The following is a 20,261-nucleotide window of genomic DNA, read 5'->3' as shown; positions in this document are numbered from 1 at the left end:
CTCGGTGGCTTAAATAAAAACTAATTCAGTAACTATTTTATATCTTACTAATAATTTAGTGGTATTATATGTAATTTACCCAATTTGTATACATAAACTTCTCAATTTTTTAATATATTTACATTATAGCATTATATATTATTACAAAGTTAATTTTTATTTGATATAAATTATATAAGGGATAGGGAGAATTTAATTTTTAACAGAGGTTCCATTTGGAGAATTTTGTTCATAGAAAGAATAGTATCAAAACGTATCTTACAGTTGTACAATGTCCTCATCATACATGCAATATAACACTTATCGATCATGGGGTCTAAAGCGAAGAGGTAATGGTTCCAAGCTTTTAATCTTGGTTGCATCAGTTGACGACAGGAGGAGCTCTATATACCGCCGGAACCGTAGCTGGGAAGAACATCTGTCTCACTCCCTCTGCCTTGATTATGGGGAAAATAATTCCAGATGCACTCTGCAATATACAGGGAACAATGTTCAGCACAAGGTGTCGACATCCAATATGCTTATACAGATTTTATGCATTCATTTTGGATTCGAATAACATTCAAGAGCTTAGAGGGTTGAAATTTCGTACCGAAATTAACCTAGCTCCAATCCACATGCGTTGGAACGAAGGAAAAGGTAGGAGCAGACGACCGACTCCGTAAATCGCGACGGCAAAGAAATGAAGTACTAAACTCAACGGCCGAGGGTTTAGACCGGAGAGTAAAGCCACTGGTCCTGTTGAAAAAACACCTCCAAGGCTCAAATAGTCGAAACAGGCTTGGCGCATTTCCTTCCTTGCTTCGTCAGGTGAAGCGGAAAACACCTTGTAAAGAGCACCGGCCAGAGTATTTATTGTAGATGCGACAGGCTGCGAAAAAACGTTGTGTTATGAGCGAACCGCAAGAAAATATTGAAAGTATATTGTGAAGCCAACTGACCTTGCGTAACGTGTAGAATGATTCGAGATAGCTGGTTAAGGAGGCTGCATCATGAAGGTTATGCAAAGGCCTAAGAAGATCTCGAAGTACAACAATATCGGACAATGCTACGGTCATACCACCGCCGGTTAAAGGATGGCGCATGTTGAAAGCATCTCCCATAAGAAGTGCACCTGGAGTCGGATGAGGATCAGCCGGCATGCTTCTATTTGGCATGGTTCGGATATTACCTTTGTCGACTGCAGCTATGAAGGCATCGCGAAGCTCGGGTGGAACCTGAAACAGAACACTCTCTTCGATTAAACCATGATAAAACAATGTCTGCACTGCAGTGGGCAACCGATGCAAGATACCTGCTGTGCCACCACGGTCTTCAAATGATTCGCCATTTCCCCATTAGCAATGGAAGGAACTTTCTTCCCAGGTACATCGACCAAGCAACGAACCTCTGTACTACTAATCGGATAAAACAAGATGGGTGAAGGATCGGCTAGGATAACGTGGCCATGATTCGAAAACGGGAGTTCACAGTTCTCTAAGACCAAACCCACAAAACAAGAGGGTACATCCACCTATAGAACATCACCAACAAAACAAGCATATGCATATTGAATTGTAGTTCCAAAGAACACGATATGTTAGCCATGGTTGTTCTACTTTATAGAACAATTATAAGACAACAACTTTCACCTTAGGGTTGCAAAGGGACCTGCGAAGGTTCGAAAAACAACCATCGCATACAATCGTAAGAGGAGCATAAGCTCTTAGTTCTTCACCATCTTTAGTTTTGTATTGCACCCCTATAATTGTCCCTTTTTCTTCAATCAAAGATGTCACTGTCCCTTGCTCTAGCTTTACACTGAAAATTTATACATAGCAAAGGTTAAAGAAGATCAATTTTAAGTTTATATGACAATGCTGCAGTACTAAACCGAAGAACCAAAAAAGATTTACTTCGGAAGAGTAGCGGCTTTTTCTCTCATCCTTTGTATTAAACGGCCATTATGGAAGCTTCGTCCTGAAACATCTGCCTGAAACTTCTCCAAGGGATATGACAATTTCGTGTTTCTCCCGTCTTTGAAGAGAGCGTACCCGAACACACGCTGAGCATCAATGTCCTCTACGCAATCTGTAAATCAAGAGTACATGAACTTAACAAGTTGCATTTTGAAATCATGGGCAACAGATTCAACCATATGCATATACCTTCAAGGCCTAATTCAACTAGTTTAAGGTACCCTCCTGGCTGCAACAGTTCTCCAACGATCCGATCCGGTTCGGTCAAGTCTCGTTCGATCACATGAACTCGCCTTCCATCCTGGAAATGATTGTTATTTTCGATAGAGCATTAAATAAACTCAAAAAGTTCAAGCACTTTTAATGATTCTAATGCTTCAGAAATTATGTATTAAGCAACCTCTATAACAAGCCGTTTATATGTTACTAATATCTAAGAGTGTCTCGATTGGTTGCGATACGAAAATATAACCTATAAGATGTAACTCAAGTGGTATTATACTTGCAAATATATGACATACATATCTTAGGTTCGATTTTTCCCGCATATAGATAATTAAATAATTAACTACACACAATGCTGATCTCTCCTCTGAACTTTGCAGGTTGTGTCTCTATCAATCAAGGCGTTGATCACTGAACTTAAGCCCACAACAGACTTCATAAGGCTCTCGAACTCTCCACAAAATCGGACAACAACCACAAGGACAATAAGTAATAATTATTGGAGACTTTACTGGATTACACTTCGAAAACTAGTTTCAGCTACCAATCTGATATAGTTTGTTTAGCAGAAAATCCAAATTTGCAGTCATCACCAAGAAAAATCTATATATTATATATGCTAAACTATCTTTTTCATGGCAACTAGGTCAACAAAGTCAAAGTCCAAACCAGTTTTGTTTACGTGAAAGCAAATACTAATAATAATAAATCTCAAGCAAAAACAAAATGGATGAAAACCCAGATTTTCATCAACACTGAAATCTCATTTTTCCTGTGACAAAAATTACAACATTACATAGTACGAAAATTAGAAATTTTACCTTGCCAAGGGTATAAGCAAGAGCAGCACCAGCAACACCGGCACCGACGATGATGACTTCATCGCCGGAACCATTTCCAGGCGAGCATTCTCCTTTGCCGGTACCGGTTTGGATCTTAAATTCCCTAGAATACCCTTTCTCGAATCTCTTCTTCCTGGTGTTATTATCATTATTATTATTATTATAGTGCCGCAAAATGAAAAGAAAAAGGAAGGCAAAAAGGGAAACCAAGAACGTGCCGACAATATAATTATCGAAAACCATCTCCATTTTTTTTTTCTTTCAAATTTGGGAATGAAGGAGAACAGAGAGATAGAAGGTTCTAGGTTTATGCAACAATGGGGTAGATTTTGGAAATGGTGTTTTGTGAAGTATAAATGTAGAAGAAAGTATGATATGTGGTGCTGAATGGAGGTGTGTTGTAGGTATGGGACCAGCGACTAATATGGTAGTTAAGAGTTAAGCTAAAGCATTGAAGAACATTGAATCATAATATTTAAAGTTTTTTTAAAAACAGGGTCGCATTCTCACTTTTACATATATATATATATCTATATATTTACTTAAAATTTACAGCTTTCAACTTCTTTGTCTTTGAAGTGGGAAGACGACGACCAATACCATGATTTTGGCTGCTATTAAATAGCAGAAGAAGATGGTCTCTTGTCTCTCCATCGGTCTTTTTCTTTGCTTAGATCTGAAATAGGATGGATTTAGATAAAAATACAAGAATTTGAGTTAAATAATTAATTTTATTTAAAATATAAATTGATTTGTGTTTTTATAATATTTTTTAATATATATAATATAATATACTAGGTAAATTTTTAAAAATATGTTATGTTATCTATATTTAAAATTTTAATAAAATAAAAATATTAAATATTAAATTAAAATTTATTAGTGGGCTTAAAACAAGTTTAGACAAGCTTAAATAAAATTTAAACTCATATTTTAAACTTAATTGGACTAAAGCAAATATAAAATACATTAATATCATACATAAATCTAACCTAATCAATAAACACGGCCAAAACTTCAATGACTTCAATTTAGTTATTTAGATTTGAGTCTCATTAAATGTGTAGATGATATATAAACTTTGTTTAGATTTGTTCGAGCTTAAATCTGGTTATGTGCATATCATTTTTATCTCAATTAAATCAACTTAGTTGATTTCAAAATTAGTTATTTATTAACTTAGGACTACTGAGCGTTTTGTCTTTGAGGCAATGGAAAAAAAAACCTCGATATATAGATAGTGAAAAAAGTGCCTATTCACACGTAAGTTGGGAAAACAAGGAGAAATGATTTTGCATGTTAAAGTTAAACGTAAAAGAAACATTCAAAAAGAGATGTTATATTTCATTGTCAAACGTATTTAATAGATTTGGATTAAAGACAAAGACTGCCAACCGTGCATGAAGTAAGGAATCCAACGACTACCTTCTTTTGATCGAGATTTTTTGATGTGTAAAAGTCATATTAAATCTTGATAAAATTTGAAATTAAGAAAAGATGAATAAGAAAGCTCTCAAAACTGTGTGTTTTTTTATCTATAATATTTAAATTCTAAAGTTTATTTAAAAATATTGGCAGTGAGGACTATCTTATCATTTGTGTATAAATAAAAATATGAATCAAGAATATATAGTTTTTAAAATATAAAAAAAAAATGAATTAATAGACGTGGCCATTACCACTGAATTGATTCAGTGACGTGTTCCATTCATTTGTGGCACTGATTAGTTGATTTTTGTGGTTGAAAATTTTTAATTTAAACTTTAACTACAAATCAAGCACATGGATAAACATTTTTCATGTTGTGAGTCTGCTCTATTTAGCAGGCTGTGTGTTTGCTCAAGGTAGCACGCTTCTATTCTATTTGGGTTTTTTAGGTTTTTGCAATTTTTGTTTTCTCTCATTTTGGGTATAGGTATTGGGTTTTATTCGAGAATATTATGGCTATGGAGGAGGAGATGGCAGGTTTGAATATTAATGATGGAAAAAAGGAGGTGCTGTCATTGCAGATTGATGTTGGATCCCAGACAGTGACATATGAGTTATGTTTGGTGGGTTGTTTTCTTACGACTAGTATGGTTCATTTTTCAGCCATCAAAAATATAATGGCAAATTTGTAGCACCCTTTAGGGGGAGTCTAGATCTCAGACCTAGGAGAAAGGAGATATCTTTTCAAATTTTATCATGAGATTGACATTGAATGGGTGATTAATGGGACTCTATGGACCTTCAATAATCATCTTCTGATTGTTTAACGAGTGGTGGAAAATGAGGATCCGATGTAGGTCACTTTGATTTTTTTCATCTTTTTGGATTTAAGTCCATGATCTTCCCTCGGGTTTTTTGAGGAAAGTGGGGCAGTACAATTGAGGAATTTTATAGGTAAATTGGAATATGGTATGAAACAATTAAGCAGGGGATTGAAGAATTATATACGTATACGGGTCCAAGTGGATATTGGGAGGCCTTTGAAGCGAAGAAAGGAAATTATGATTTCACCATTAAAGTTCACTTATGTGAATTTTACGTATGAGAGATTAACTCTATTTTGTTTCTTGTGTGGGCACTTAAGTCATAATGATAAGTTTTGCCCAATTAGGCTTAGTCAAGAGTCGAAAGTGATGGAACTTGGGTAGGATTTGTCCTTGAAGTCACAATCAAGGAAAGCAACCACGGTGAATAATTTGATGTATGAATATTAAAAAAATAAAATTCTATTTATTGAAGATGGAAAAAGTCTTTTGCAGATTTTATTGTTAGAATAAGTTCATAGCCTATAGGGATATTGATATTTGAATTATTCTATATTACTATTATCTCTTATCTTTAATTTAATTTGAGTGTGTAGTTTTTATTTTTTGTAAACAGTTTGGTATTCGAGCCCCCACTGGGCCATAAAAAAGAAATATGAAGGAAATGCAAGGGTCAAGAGATCCTATCTTCAAGCTCTCTGCAAAGAATTTGAAATGCTTGAGATGAGGAATGATGAAGGAGTAACAAAGTACTTATCAAGGATCATGGCAATGGCAAACAAGATGCGAACTTATAGAGAAGATATGCAGGATGCTAAAGTGGTAGAAAAAATTCTACTCTATTTAACTGAAAAGTTTAACTATGTCGTTTGTTTTATCTAGAAATCAAAATACATTGATTCTCTCACTATTGATGAATTACAAAGCTCATTAATAGTACATTAACATAAATTTTAAAGGAATCATGGAGAGGAGTAGGTTTTGAAAGTGACATATGATAGAGGAAAAGGTCGTGATCGCAGTGCTTATAGAAAAGAAAGAGGGAAAGGTCGAGCAAGTTTCAACAAAGCAACAGAAGAATGTTACAAATGTCATAAACTTGGACATTTTCAATATAAGTGCCCTGAGGATAAAGAAGCAAACTATGTAGAATTTGGTGATGAAGATGAAATGCTTCTAATAGCTTATGTGGAGCCAAATGGGGTTAGAAAAGAAGATACACGATTCCTTGATTCGGATTTTCTAATCGCATGTGTGGTGATCGAGCTATGTTCAGTGAACTTGATGAAGGATTTCGGCATTCGGTGAAACTCTAGAATAATACAAAGATGAATGTGATGGGAAAAGGAAGTGTGAAACTATTGTTGAATGGAGTCAGTCATGTTAGTGAGAAATATTGTATTCCTAAATTAAGTAATAATATTTTAAGCATAGGGTAGTTGCAGAAAAGAGGCTTGGCTATTTTGATCAAAGATAGAATGTGTAAGATTTTTCATCCAGAGAGGGGTTTGATTATTCAAACCAATATGAGTACCAATAGAATATTTATTCTACTATTTCAGTCACATACTTCTTCTCCAACACGAGTTTATCAGTGCTTTCACATAGAAGCTAAAAACTTGACTCATCTTTGGCATAGAAGATATGAGCATCTAAGCTCTAAAGGCTTGAGAACTTTGCTAAACAAACCCATGGTACATGGACTATCTCAACTCACCACCTTAAAGGTGGCATATACTGATTGTATTAATGGAAAACAACGGTGTGATCCCATCCCAAATAAAAGTAATTGAAGAGCAACTCAAAAATTGACATTTATTCATGCGGGTATTGGCGGTCTGGTCACTCCTACTTCCAATAACAATAAGAGGTACATTTTGTTATTCATTGATGGTTACAGCAAAAAAGCTTGGGTGTATTTTTTTGGTAGAGAAGTTAGAGGCTTTTAATACTTTTAAATGCTTTAAGAACATGGTTGAGAAAGAAACAAGATTATTTTTCAAGTGTCTACACATTGATAGATGAGGCGAATTTAATTCAAATAAGTTCAATGATTTTTGCAAACAAAAATGGAGTAAAGAGGTAACTGACCATCACTTGTACATCACAACAGAACAACATGGCTAAACAAAAGAATAAAGCCATCATGAACATGGCCCGATCGGTGATATATGATAAAAGTATTCCCAAAACATTTTGGATAAAAATAGTAAACTGGACTATCTATGTCCTTAATAGGTGTCCAACATTGGCGGTCAAAGGCGTTACACCAAAGGAGGCCTAGAATGGGTTAAAGCCATCAGTAGAACATTTTTGAGTTTTCGACTGCATAGCACATGACCATGTTCCAAAAGCAATGAGGAAAAAACTTGACAATAGAAGCATTGTTTATGTGTTATTGGGGGCTATGAGGTATCAAAAGGTTATAGATTATTGATCTTATTACTAAAAGAGTCATTGTGAGTAGAGATGTAACTTTTGAAGAGGGTAAACAATAAGATTAGAATGAGAGTCATAAAAAACACATAGTAGTAGACTTAGAATGGGGTAAGAATGAAGAAGGGGTGAGTGAAAATGATAATAGAGTTAGTACTGATGAAGAAGTGAGTGGTGAGGAAGTTAGAAGAGAGGAAGATAGCTCTAGTGAGAGTGAAAAGAAGATTAGGAGACCTCCTATCTGAATGGGTGATTATGTTAGTGCAAAGGTTTTGGGCCTATTTAATGATAAGGTTCATATGGCTCAAGTAGTATCAAATGATCTATTATACTTTGAAGAAGTAGTGAAAGCAAAAATTGGAAAATAGCCATGGAAAGCGAAATCAAATCCATTGAGAAGAACAAAATATGGATTGATGTGAGCTCTTAATTGATTTAGAATTACAAGTCACTCGAATGCTCGATCGTTTCTAAATAGGCACTTGTAATGAAAGAAATATGATAGGAATCTTAAATCAACGACTTGTATAAGAAAAGAACCAGTGTTATTGGAACGTAACTCTTTTTCTATATGACAAATAATCAAAAACAAGAATAGATTTTAATGGACCTCGACCCGTTGTTTAAAAAAAAGAAACCGAAGGTATAGAAAAGAAAAAAGAATGTCACAAAGCAATAAGCCTTGATAAGTTCAGTTTGTATGTTCTAAATAACTCAAGAGAAAATTCTTACAAAATGTATATTGATTCATCATAGTCTAACCAAAACAGTGTCATCTTGCAAATTATTTATAGGCCTAATATGACTCTTCAAATGCCTATAAAGGACCTTTCAATTTAACATTTAACTAACTGTTAATAAAAGTATTTAAATTTGATTTAACTCATGTTGGGCAACCGATGAGTCATATCTTTTCACTTGATTCATGTGTAGTTGAAAAAATATGTCTCTTCACTTGTTGATGACTTGTTCCCTTAATGTGTTGTTTGGTGTCACTTTATCTCCTTTAAAATCGAATGTCAAAAGGTTTGTGCAAAGACCTCTTAAAATGACATAATAATGAGCTTTGAAGGCACAAAAATCGATCAGATTTGAAAAGTCTTCCTTGGTCCATTTGAACAGCCACCATAATGAACTTTTGAATGCTTGAAACCGTCCAAACTTGAAGAGTCATTGGTCCTATGAATAGTCACCATTTTGAACAACAACCATAATGAGCTTTGAGTGCTTCATTATCCACCAAAAACGTTCCTTTGATGCACTAGTAATTAAGTGATCGAATGCACACTCTTATGCCAAAACTAAATATTCATTTGAATGTGACAACATTTGATTCTTCTTTACAAACGAACAACCCAATTGTAGCTTTAAAATATGTAACCAGCCTTTTGGACTTTCCTAGGACAAACAATTGAACACACAATTAATTTATTTAAGAAACAATAAGCATTGCAAACTTTTCACGTTCTTATTCAACTTGTCAATTAACTAGAGACACACATATTTATTTATGAAAATAAACACACTATAACTTATGCATTAAAAAGTAACAACTAAAATAAATGAAACACTTTACACACTTATGAAACTAACTCGTGCTTAAACATAATTAACAAATAAGATGCTTAAATGCATGGTTTAATTAAAATGCAAACCAAATGGACAAATGAGTTACATAATGCATAATTTTGGATGCAACTTAATTAACATAGGAGATACTTAATACATGACATAATTCAAACACAAACTTTATGAACATATGAGATGCTTTAATGCATGACTAATTAAATGCAGAACACATAATGCAAGTCATAATTAAATATGCAAACTTATTAAATCAAATAAAACTTAATTAAATTAAAAAGTCTTTAAAATTGTTGGCCCAATAATTAATCAGGCCCATGAGATATTTCATTTTGCACTTGGGCCCTTCGTGCTTGGGCCAATCTCGACACCGTCGAACTGCATCATAACATGATGTGGTCGTGCTCACATCATGGACGCTTACTGAGCTTTGTATGGATTAAAACAATGTAACGCCCCCTTTACCCGAGACCGTCGCCGGAGTCGAGCACGAGGCATTACTAAACTTATTTGAGCACTTAAACAAATTCAAACAATTTATATCACACTTTCCAGACAAGCTGTCCAACTGCGTTACAGATGCAAAAAAAATCATATCTCGAGTTACAAAACTCGAAATATAAATCCGTAAATTTTCCCCAAATCTAGGCTCATATATCTACTTACTAATTTTTTCTAGAATTTTGGTTGGGCCAATTAGTACAGTTTATTAGTTGAAGTCTCCCCTGTTTCAGGGTTCGGCTGCTCTGACCCATGTTCACTACGAACCAAATTTCTCCATGTACAGAATTCAAATAACCAAGATGTTTATTTCTATTAAAAATAGACTCAATAAGGAATCCATACATATATAGTATGACTCCTAATTAATTTTTTATAATTTTTAATGATTTTTACAAATCAGAACAGGGGAGTTCAAAATCACTCTGACCTTGTCTCACAAAAATTCAAATATCTCCTGATATGAAAGCCTTTTGCTTACACCGTTTCTTCTATGTGAAACTAGATTCAATAAGATTTAATTTCATATTTTATTCAACCTATAATTATATTTTTATGATTTATGGTGAATTTTCAAACTCAGACTACTGTTACTAACCAAAAACTATTTTAGTACAAAATGTTGTTAACTAGTTTATAACATCTTTACTTCATTTCATTTAAACTCTATACATGCCATATAAATCTTCAAACATAAAACAAAAGCTACCGGAATTGATCTGGATAGTGTGCTTTGTTGTGTTGATCCGATCTACCCACTTCACTTCAAGTCAATCTACATAAAATATTAAACACACACAAGTAAGCTTATTGAAGCTTAGTAAGTTCATAGGTTAAAAGTAATGCTTACCAAACATAATATTTCCAAACAATACCAAAACACTTACTAAAGTTTCCTGCGATTCACAACCATTGTTATAATAATTCACATAGTTGAGCTCAACAAGAATAACTACTCAATCTCTTCCATTTGGATCACTTCTCTTTTATTTCTTATAATCAAATTAGGAAACGGCTTACGAAATTGAGTACGTCGTTGCTCAATGCCACGATTCACAACTCAGTATGGTTTTCCTCATTGAAATACCATACCTACATTTTTCAACTCGGTATGGGAAATGCCATACCTACATTTCTTAACTCAAGATGGATTTGATAATACCATACCTACATTTCACAACTTCAAGATGGATAATACCATACCTACATTTCACAACTCATTATGGATGATACCATACCTACATTTCACACTTTGCCATGGAACAACCATGGTCTTATCCAATCAATTCATCACACGTCACGATACTAACGTACTCAATCCTGCGTTTTCCTAATTTGCATTTCCACATTTATTCTTTCATTAACAAAATCTACACAATCCCACAACAAATTCAGTATATAATAACACATTATAAACTTCAATCATTCACAAATAAACATCTAAATTCAACCATATGAACTTACCGGCTAATTTGTAGAAGATATTGAAATTTAGGGACTACTCATAACTTTTTCTTTTCCTCGTTCTTCTTTGGATTCTTGATCTATAATATAAAATATTTCTACTCATTAGCATTTATTTGATTTCTATTTCACTTCACAATTTATGCTGTTCAAATTTTGAAATAGCACTTTTACCCCAAAATTTACAGCTTTTCACAATTTAGTCCCTACTCAATTCACCCATCAATTGAACTAATTTTCTCAATTAACACTTTATTTTATCATTATAAACTATTTCAAAACCTTTTATATTCTGAATTTCAACAGCAACCTTCAATTCACAACTTTTTCACAATTAGGTCCTAAATATCATTTCCTATCAAAATCACTTAATAAAACCACCTTAATATGAAATTAGAACTTAAATTTCATAATAATTCATCATAAAATTCCCTTATCCATCCAGGGTAACTTCCAATTTCACCCATAAAATCAAAAACTAATGAATTCTACAAGTGGACCTAATTGTAAAAGTCATAAAAACATAAAAATTATCAAGAAAAAGCAAGAATTAGACTCACATGATGTAAAAATATGAAAAAACAGATTTATCCAGACCTTATATGGCATTTTGGCTGAGAAAATATGAAGAAATGTCTAGATTTTTCAATTACATCATTATTTAACTATTAACTTTTATCTATTTCCAATTTTGCCCCTTGTTCACATTGTTTTCTTGCTTATTTCATACCCAAACCGTCCAGCCATTAACCTTTGGATCTAATTGCTCTTTAAATCCATCTTTTTAAATACTTAAGCTATTTACTCACAATTTAACAAATTTTGTGCTATTTTCAATTTAATCCTTTTAATTAATTAGCCATCCAAACGTTAAAATTTTCTAACGAAACTTTAATACTAACTCAATGACACTCCATAAATATTTATAAAAATATTTATAGCTCGATTTTCAACTTTGAGGTCTCGATACCTCATTTTTGACCCGCTTGACCTAATAAATTCTTTTAATTCACTAATTTCACCATTTCACAAATTCTTCTAAATTCTTACTTGACTCATAAATATTAAATTACTATCTTGTTCAATCTTATTTGTCGAATTTAGTGATCTCAAATCACTATTTCCGACACCACCGAAAAATTAGTCCGTTATAACTCTCCCCTTTAAAAATTTCGTCCTCGAAATTTGTTACCCAAAATAGATTTGGATACTGTGATCTCATTGACTCCTCTGTTTCCCAGGTTGCCTCCTCCATATCATGTCGATGCCATAATACTTTAACCAATGGTACTCTTTTGTTCCACAATTCCTTAACTTCACGAGCCAAAATCTTCACTGGTTCTTCTGAATAAGTCATATCTGGTTGAAACTCAATTTCAGATGGGAATTACGTGTGAAGGATCGACCTATACCGCCTTAGCATAGACACATGAAACACATTATGAATCTTCTCAAGTTCGGAGGTAAAGCCAAACGATAAGCCACAGGACCAACCCTTTCCACAATTTCATATGGCCCTATGAATCTCGGACTTAATTTTCCTTTTTACCAAATCGTAACACCCTTTTCCATGGTGAAACTTTTAAAATACTCGATCACCCACGTGCATATTCTATGTCTCTTCGTTTTAAATCCGCATATGACTTTTGATGATCCAAGCGCTTTTAGACTATCTCGAATAATCCGGACTTTCTCTTGGTTTCTCGAATCAAATCAACCCCAACTATTTTTATTCACTCAATTCGCACCAACACAATGGAGTCTTGCATTTTCTACCATAAAGAGCCTCAAATGGTGTCATTTTTATACTAGACTGATAGCTATTGTTGTAAGCAAACTCACCAACGGTAAATACCTTTCCCAACTGTTACCAAACTCGAGTATACAACATCTTAACATATCTTCTAAAATTTGAATCACTCGCTTCGATTGTCCATCTGTTTGAGGATGAAATGTCAGTACTAAAATTCAATCTGGTGCCTAAGGCTTCTTGCAATTTATTCCAAAATCTTGAAGTAAACCTCGGATCCCGATGCGAAATGATAGATATTGGAACTCCATGTAGTCTCACAATCTCGACACATACAATTCGCTAACTTATTAAGTGAAAAATCTGCTCGATCGAATAAAGTGTCTTGACTTTGTCAATCTATCAACAATCACCCATATCGAATCTTTCTTTCTGAGTCACAGCAATCGACACAAAATCCATTGAAATATGCTCCCACTTCCATTCAGAATCATAATGGGTTGTAATAAACCCGTTGGCACTTGATGCTCGCTTTAACTTGTCGGCAAATCAAACATTTTGCAATAAATTCGAAATTTCTCTTTTCATACCAGCCACCAATATGTCTTTTTCAGATCACCATACATTTTTGTACTACCGGATGAATAGAATACATACTATTATGTGCTTCAAAGAATATCATTCTTTAAATCGAATTATTGGGAACACAAATCCTATTATGATAGCGCAATATACCTTCATCATCAATATTGAACTCGAATCTAAATTATCCCGAACCATTTGCCGTTTCAAAGACCAATTTTGGATCTTCATTCTGCAGCTTCGAATTTGTTGAAGAAACATTGGTTTTACCTTCAATTCTACTAATACAACACCTTCTTCATTAAGAGCCAAATGAGCATTCATTGCCAAGTACAAACAAGGATGACTTTCGACTCAAGGCATCAAGAACTACATTAGCTTTCCTGGATGATAGTCAATAACCAAATCATAGTCTTTCAAAGAACTCTAACCACCATCTCTGTCTTAAGTTCGGTTCCTTCGAGTCATTAAGTATTTCAAACTTTTGTGATCCGTATACATATAACACTTCTCACCATATAAATAATGTCTCCAAATTTTAAGGCAAAAACAATTGCACTAACTCAAGATCATGTGTAGGGTAATTCTTTTCATGTGGTTTTAATTGCCGTGAAGCATAAGCCACCACCTTTCCGATCGCATTAACACACAACCCAAACCACTTAAAGATGCATCATCAGTACACAACATACGGTATACCGATTCGGTTGAGTTAAGACCGAGCTTCATTAACATTTTCTTTAATCGATCAAAGCTCACGACATTCATCAGACCACATAAACTCAACATTCTTCTGTAATAAACGAGTCATTGGTGAAGCAATCATGGAAAAATTCTTTACAAAACGGCGATAGTATCCTGCTAATCCCAGAAAACTTCGCACTTCAGTTACATTCTTCGGTGTTTTCCAATTCACCACTGCTGAAACTTTACTTGGATCCACACGAATTCCTTCAGTTGATATAATATGACCCAGAAATCCAACCTCATGAAGCCAAAACTCACATTTACTAAATTTCGCATATAACCGTTTTTCTCTCAACGTCTGTAGTACAATTCTCAAGTGCTGTGCATGTTCGGATTCTGTCTTTGAATAGACCAATATGTCATCAATAAATACCACCACAAATCTATCCAAATAAGACTGAAAATTGATTCATTAAATCCATAAATGCAGCGGGGGCATTCGTTAAACCAAAAGGCATTACCAAAAATTCGTAGTGACCATACCGAGTTCAAAAGCGCCTTTGGCACATCACACTCTTTAACCTTCACCGATAATACCCGGATCTAAGGTCTATTTTTGAGAACACTGCAAAGACCTTTCGCTTGATCAAACAAATCATCGATACGAGGTAATGGATATTTATTTTAATTGTTACCTTATTCAACCGCTCGTAATCAATACACAATCGCAACGAACCATCTTTCTTTTTCACAAATAAGACAAAAGCGCCCAAGGTGATGTACTCGATCCGATGAACCCTTTATCCAATAACTCTTGCAACTGTGTCTTCAACTCTTTTAACTCACCGGTGCCATTCTATACGGTGTTGTTGATATTGGGCTGCATGCGGAATTACATCAATTGTGAATTCAACCTCACGATCCGGGGTAAACCGTAATTCCTCGAAACACATCAAGAAACTCATTAACAATCGACAATTGTTCCATCTTCAATTCAGAACCCCGAGTATCAAGAATATAAGCTAAAAATGCTTCATTACCTTTCCGAATCAATTTTCGAGCTGTAAAGGCTGAAATAATTCTGACATCATTCTTTTATCCCCAAACTCACCAAACTATTTCCCCATCGACATTTTAAATCAATCCGTTTTTCTCTACAATTCACTATGGCATCGTGTTCAATCAACCAATCCATTCCAAGAATAACATCAAATTCTCGGAAAGGTAACAACATTAAATCAGCAGAGAATTCACGACCTTGTATTTTCAAAGTGGACAATTCCGACATATTAAATTAACCAACACACTTTGCCCTAGTGGATTAGTGACTTGCAATTCAAGGTCGGTGGACTCAATAAATATTTTCTTTTCGACACTAATGCAAAGCAAATATATGAATGTGTAGATCCGGGATCAATTAAAGCATATACGTAATCATCAAAAGATAGAAATTACCACTATCACATCCGGAGCGAAGCTTCTTCCTTGCGGATAGCATATGTACGTGTAGGTACTCTTGTCTCGATCGAGTGCAGATCTCTCGTTCCCGAATGAACAGTCCAAAGACACTACTTTGACCCGAACGTTTACCTTTCGAGGAGTATTTGCTTGCTTCTCCCTTGTTCTCTATCTTCTTTAATAATTGAGGACAATCCCGAATAAAATGATCAGTTCCACCATATTTATAGCAAGCTCCACTCTTCCCCAACACTCACCAATATGAAATCTACCACAATTTTACATCTAAGTCTCGAATATTTTGCACACTACTAGCACTAGCTGCTGGTTTCTTAGTTACTCCGACATCTTATTGAGTCGTTTTACTTTTATTCGATCGTTCGGGATTATAACAGTCGACGTAATCATTTCGAACTTTTGGCGAAAAAGTCAAAGTTGGTCTAGAGAAACTTCTTTTGTATACCTCTTTACCTCTTCTTTCTCTTTGCATCTTTCTCATTATACACTTCTTCCATCTTTTGAGCTCGATCGACAGAATCACAAATTCCGAATCTCTGTACCTCCAATCATCATTCGATTTCATCATTAAGCCCTTCTTCAAATCTAATGCACATTTCTTCCTCTGTCGGTACAACATCCCGAGCATATCTCTTGAGATACACAAATTCTCTTTCATATTCGACCACTGTTTTATTCCTTGTCGAAGATCAAGAAATTCTCTCTTCTTCTTATCTAAATATCTCTTTCCCACATACTTCTTCTTAAATTCGTTTTGGAAGAATTCCTGTAAGTTTATCTGCAGTACCATCGCCTCAATGGTTTCCCACCAATTATACGCTTCTTCTTTCAATAGCTAAACCGCACATCCCAAATAGTCCTCCGGAGAACACATCATCTGCTTAAAACTCTCTCAAACTCTTTAACCAATACTCGCTTTAACCGGATCATCGTCCGATCTCCTCGAAATTCTTCACTCCAAACTTTCGAGTTTTTCAATTGGTGTTCTTTGCTAGATTCATCTATTAAAGAAGGAGCAACCGGGTTGTAACGGTGGTACAAGAGGGGAGGAGGAGGTTGTTGTGCCTGACTTCTTCCTTGTATTGTTTCATGATACCACCGATTCATTAATCCGTAAATCATATTTTTAAGTTCTTCCTCTCTCATCAAAGAAATAGGACATTACCACTTGTTCCCCGCCGTAAGTCTGATTCTACTATTAACTTCCTCTTCTTGACTAGCACCATCGGGTCTATCGACATCTTTACAATCTATAACAAAATTAGTAATTAGATCGAATCATTCACATCACACTATCACAGATTTATATGGCATGTATTTTAAACATTTTACACATCAAATTCGCTCCGAGAATCGACTAAACCAAAGCTCTGATACCAATAAATGTAACGCCCCCTTTACCCGAGACCGTCGCCGGAGTCGAGCACGAGGCATTACTAAACTTATTTGAGCACTTAAACAAATTCAAACAATTTATATCACACTTTCCAGATAAGCTGTCCAACTGCGTTACAGATGCAAAAAAAATCATATCTCGAGTTACAAAACTCAAAATCTAAATCCGTAAATTTTCCCCAAATCTAGGCTCATATATCTACTTACTAATTTTTTTCTAGAATTTTTGGTTGGGCCAATTAGTACAGTTTATTAGTTGAAGTCTCCCCTGTTTCAGGGTTCGGCTGCTCTGACCCCTGTTCACTACGAACCAAATTTCTCCATGTACAGAATTCAAATAACCAAGAAGTTTATTTCTATTAAAATAGACTCAATAAGGAATCCATACATATATAGTATGACTCCTAATTAATTTTTATAATTTTAATGATTTTTACAAATCAGAACAGGGAGTTCAAAATCACTCTGACCTTGTCTCACAAAAATTCAAATATCTCCTGATATGAAAGCCTTTTGCTTACACCGTTTCTTCTATATGAAACTAGATTCAATAAGATTTAATTTCATATTTTATTCAACCTATAATTATATTTTTATGATTTATGGTGAATTTTCAAACTCAGACTACTGTTACTAACCAAAAACTATTTTAGTACAAAATGTTGTTAACTAGTTTATAACATCTTTACTTCATTTCATTTAAACTCTATACATGCCATATAAATCTTCAAACATAAAACAAAAGCTACCGAATTGATCTGGATAGTGTGCTTTGTTGTGTTGATCCGATCTACCCACTTCACTTCAAGTCAATCTACATAAAAATATTAAACACACACAAGTAAGCTTATTGAAGCTTAGTAAGTTCATAGGTTAAAAGTAATGCTTACCAAACATAATATTTCCAAACAATACCAAAACACTTACTAAAGTTTCCTGCGATTCACAACCATTGTTATAATAATTCACATAGTTGAGCTCAACAAGAATAACTACTCAATCTCTTCCATTTGGATCACTTCTCTTTATTTCTTATAATCAAATTAGGAAACGGCTTACGAAATTGAGTACGTCGTTGCTCAATGCCACGATTCACAACTCAAGATGGTTTTCCTCATTGAAATACCATACCTACATTTTTCAACTTCGGTATGGGAAATGTCATACCTACATTTCTTAACTCAAGATGGATTTGATAATACCATACCTACATTTCACATTCAAGATGGATAATACCATACCTACATTTCACACTTTGCCATGGAACAACCATGGTCTTATCCATCAATTCATCACACGTCACGATACTGACGCACTCAATCCTGCTTTTTCCTAATTTGCATTTCCACATTTATTCTTTCATTAACAAAATCTACACAATCCCACAACAAATTCGTATATAATAACACATTATAAACTTCAATCATTCACAAATAAACATCTAAATTCAACCATATGAACTTACCCGGCTAATTTGTAGAAGATATTGAAATTTAGGGACTATTCCGCAACTTTTTCTTTTCCTCGTTCTTCTTTGGATTCTTGATCTATAATATAAAATATTTCTACTCATTAGCATTTATTTGATTTCTATTTCACTTCACAATTTATGCTGTTCAAATTTTGAAATTGCACTTTTACCCCAAAATTTACAGTTTTCACAATTTAGTCCCTACTCAATTCACCCATCAATTGAACTAATTTTCTCAATTAACACTTTATTTTATCATTATAAACTATTTCAAAACCTTTTATATTCTGAATTTCAACAGCAACCTTCAATTCACAACTTTTTCACAATTAGGTCCTAAATATCATTTCCTATCAAAATCACTTAATAAAACCACCTTAATATGAAATTAGAACTTAAATTTCATAATAATTCATCATAAAATTCCCTTATCCATCCAGGGTAACTTCCAATTTCACCCATAAAATCAAAAACTAATGAATTCTACAAGTGGACCTAATTGTAAAAGTCATAAAACATAAAATTATCAAGAAAAAGCAAGAATTAGACTCACATGATGTAAAAATATGAAAACCAGCTTTCTCCAGACCTTATATGGCGTTTTGGCTGAGAAAATATGAAGAAATGTCTAGATTTTTCAAATACATCATTATTTAACTATTAACTTTTATCTCTTTCCAATTTTGCCCCTTGGTCACATTGTTTTCTTGCTTATTTCATACCCAAACCGTCCAGCCATTAACCTTTGGGTCTAATTGCTCTTTAAATCCATCTTTTTAAATACTTAAGCTATTTACTCACAATTTAACAAATTTTGTGCTATTTTCAATTTAATCCTTTTAATTAATTAGCCATCCAAACGTTAAAATTTTCTAACTAAACTTTAATACTAACTCAATGACACTCCATAAATATTTATAAAAATATTTGTAGCTCGATTTTCAACTTTGAGGTCTCGATACCTCATTTTTGACCCGTTTGACCTAATAAATTCTTTTAATTCACTAATTTCACCATTTCACAAATTCTTCTAAATTCTTACTTGACTCATAAATATTAAATTACTATCTTGTTCAATCTTATTTGTCGAATTTAGTGATCTCAAATCACCATTTCCGACACCACTGAAAATTAGGCCGTTACAAACAAGCTCCACGAACTTGGTTTAGTTGAATTGAAGCACACTTTATCAAATAAGGTTTTCAAATGTGCAATAGTGAGCAAATACTATTCACAAAGAGAAGTAGCAAAGGAAAATTTATCATTGTAAGTGTTTACATTGATGATTTAATTTTTAATGGTGATGATGAAGTTATGATGTCTGAATTTAAAAACTTCATGTTGAGAGAATTTAATATGACTAATTTGGGAAAGATAATTTTTTTTTTTTGGAATTGATGTGTTGCAAAAATCTGATGGTATCTTTATATGTCGAAGAAAATATGTTGTGGAAAATTTGAAGAAGTTTTGTATGGTTGAAAGTAATTCGGTACGGAGTCCAATTATTCCAGGCTTTAAAGTAAGCAAAGATGAAGATGAAATCTCTGTTGATGAAACTCATTACAAACAACTAGTTGGAAGTTTGATGTATCTCACCGCTATAAGGTCTGACATGATATTTGTTACTTGTCTCATAAG

The 20,261-nt window shown here is 33.9% G+C and overlaps 1 protein-coding gene across 1 annotated transcript; it reads right to left on the bottom strand.

Moving 5' to 3' along the window:
• Positions 1–191: 191 nt before the first annotated feature.
• Positions 192–3,621, bottom strand: LOC108469738 (squalene epoxidase 3-like). The gene is made up of 8 exons (XM_017770756.2): positions 3,005–3,621; positions 2,148–2,259; positions 1,896–2,070; positions 1,632–1,800; positions 1,295–1,513; positions 942–1,217; positions 593–871; positions 192–469 (listed from the first exon to the last, which is right to left on the bottom strand). The coding sequence occupies exons 1-8, from the start codon at positions 3,272–3,274 to the stop codon at positions 362–364; spliced, it is 1,608 nt and encodes a 535-aa protein (XP_017626245.1). The 5' UTR covers positions 3,275–3,621; the 3' UTR covers positions 192–361.
• Between the last annotated feature and the right edge of the window lie 16,640 nt (positions 3,622–20,261).

The sequence above is a fragment of the Gossypium arboreum genome, chromosome 2, assembly GCF_025698485.1.
Source record: "Gossypium arboreum isolate Shixiya-1 chromosome 2, ASM2569848v2, whole genome shotgun sequence".
NCBI classification, from domain to species: Eukaryota; Viridiplantae; Streptophyta; class Magnoliopsida; order Malvales; family Malvaceae; genus Gossypium; species Gossypium arboreum.
Note: the sequence above shows the minus strand (reverse complement) of the source record. Positions and strands in the feature narration are given on the sequence as shown.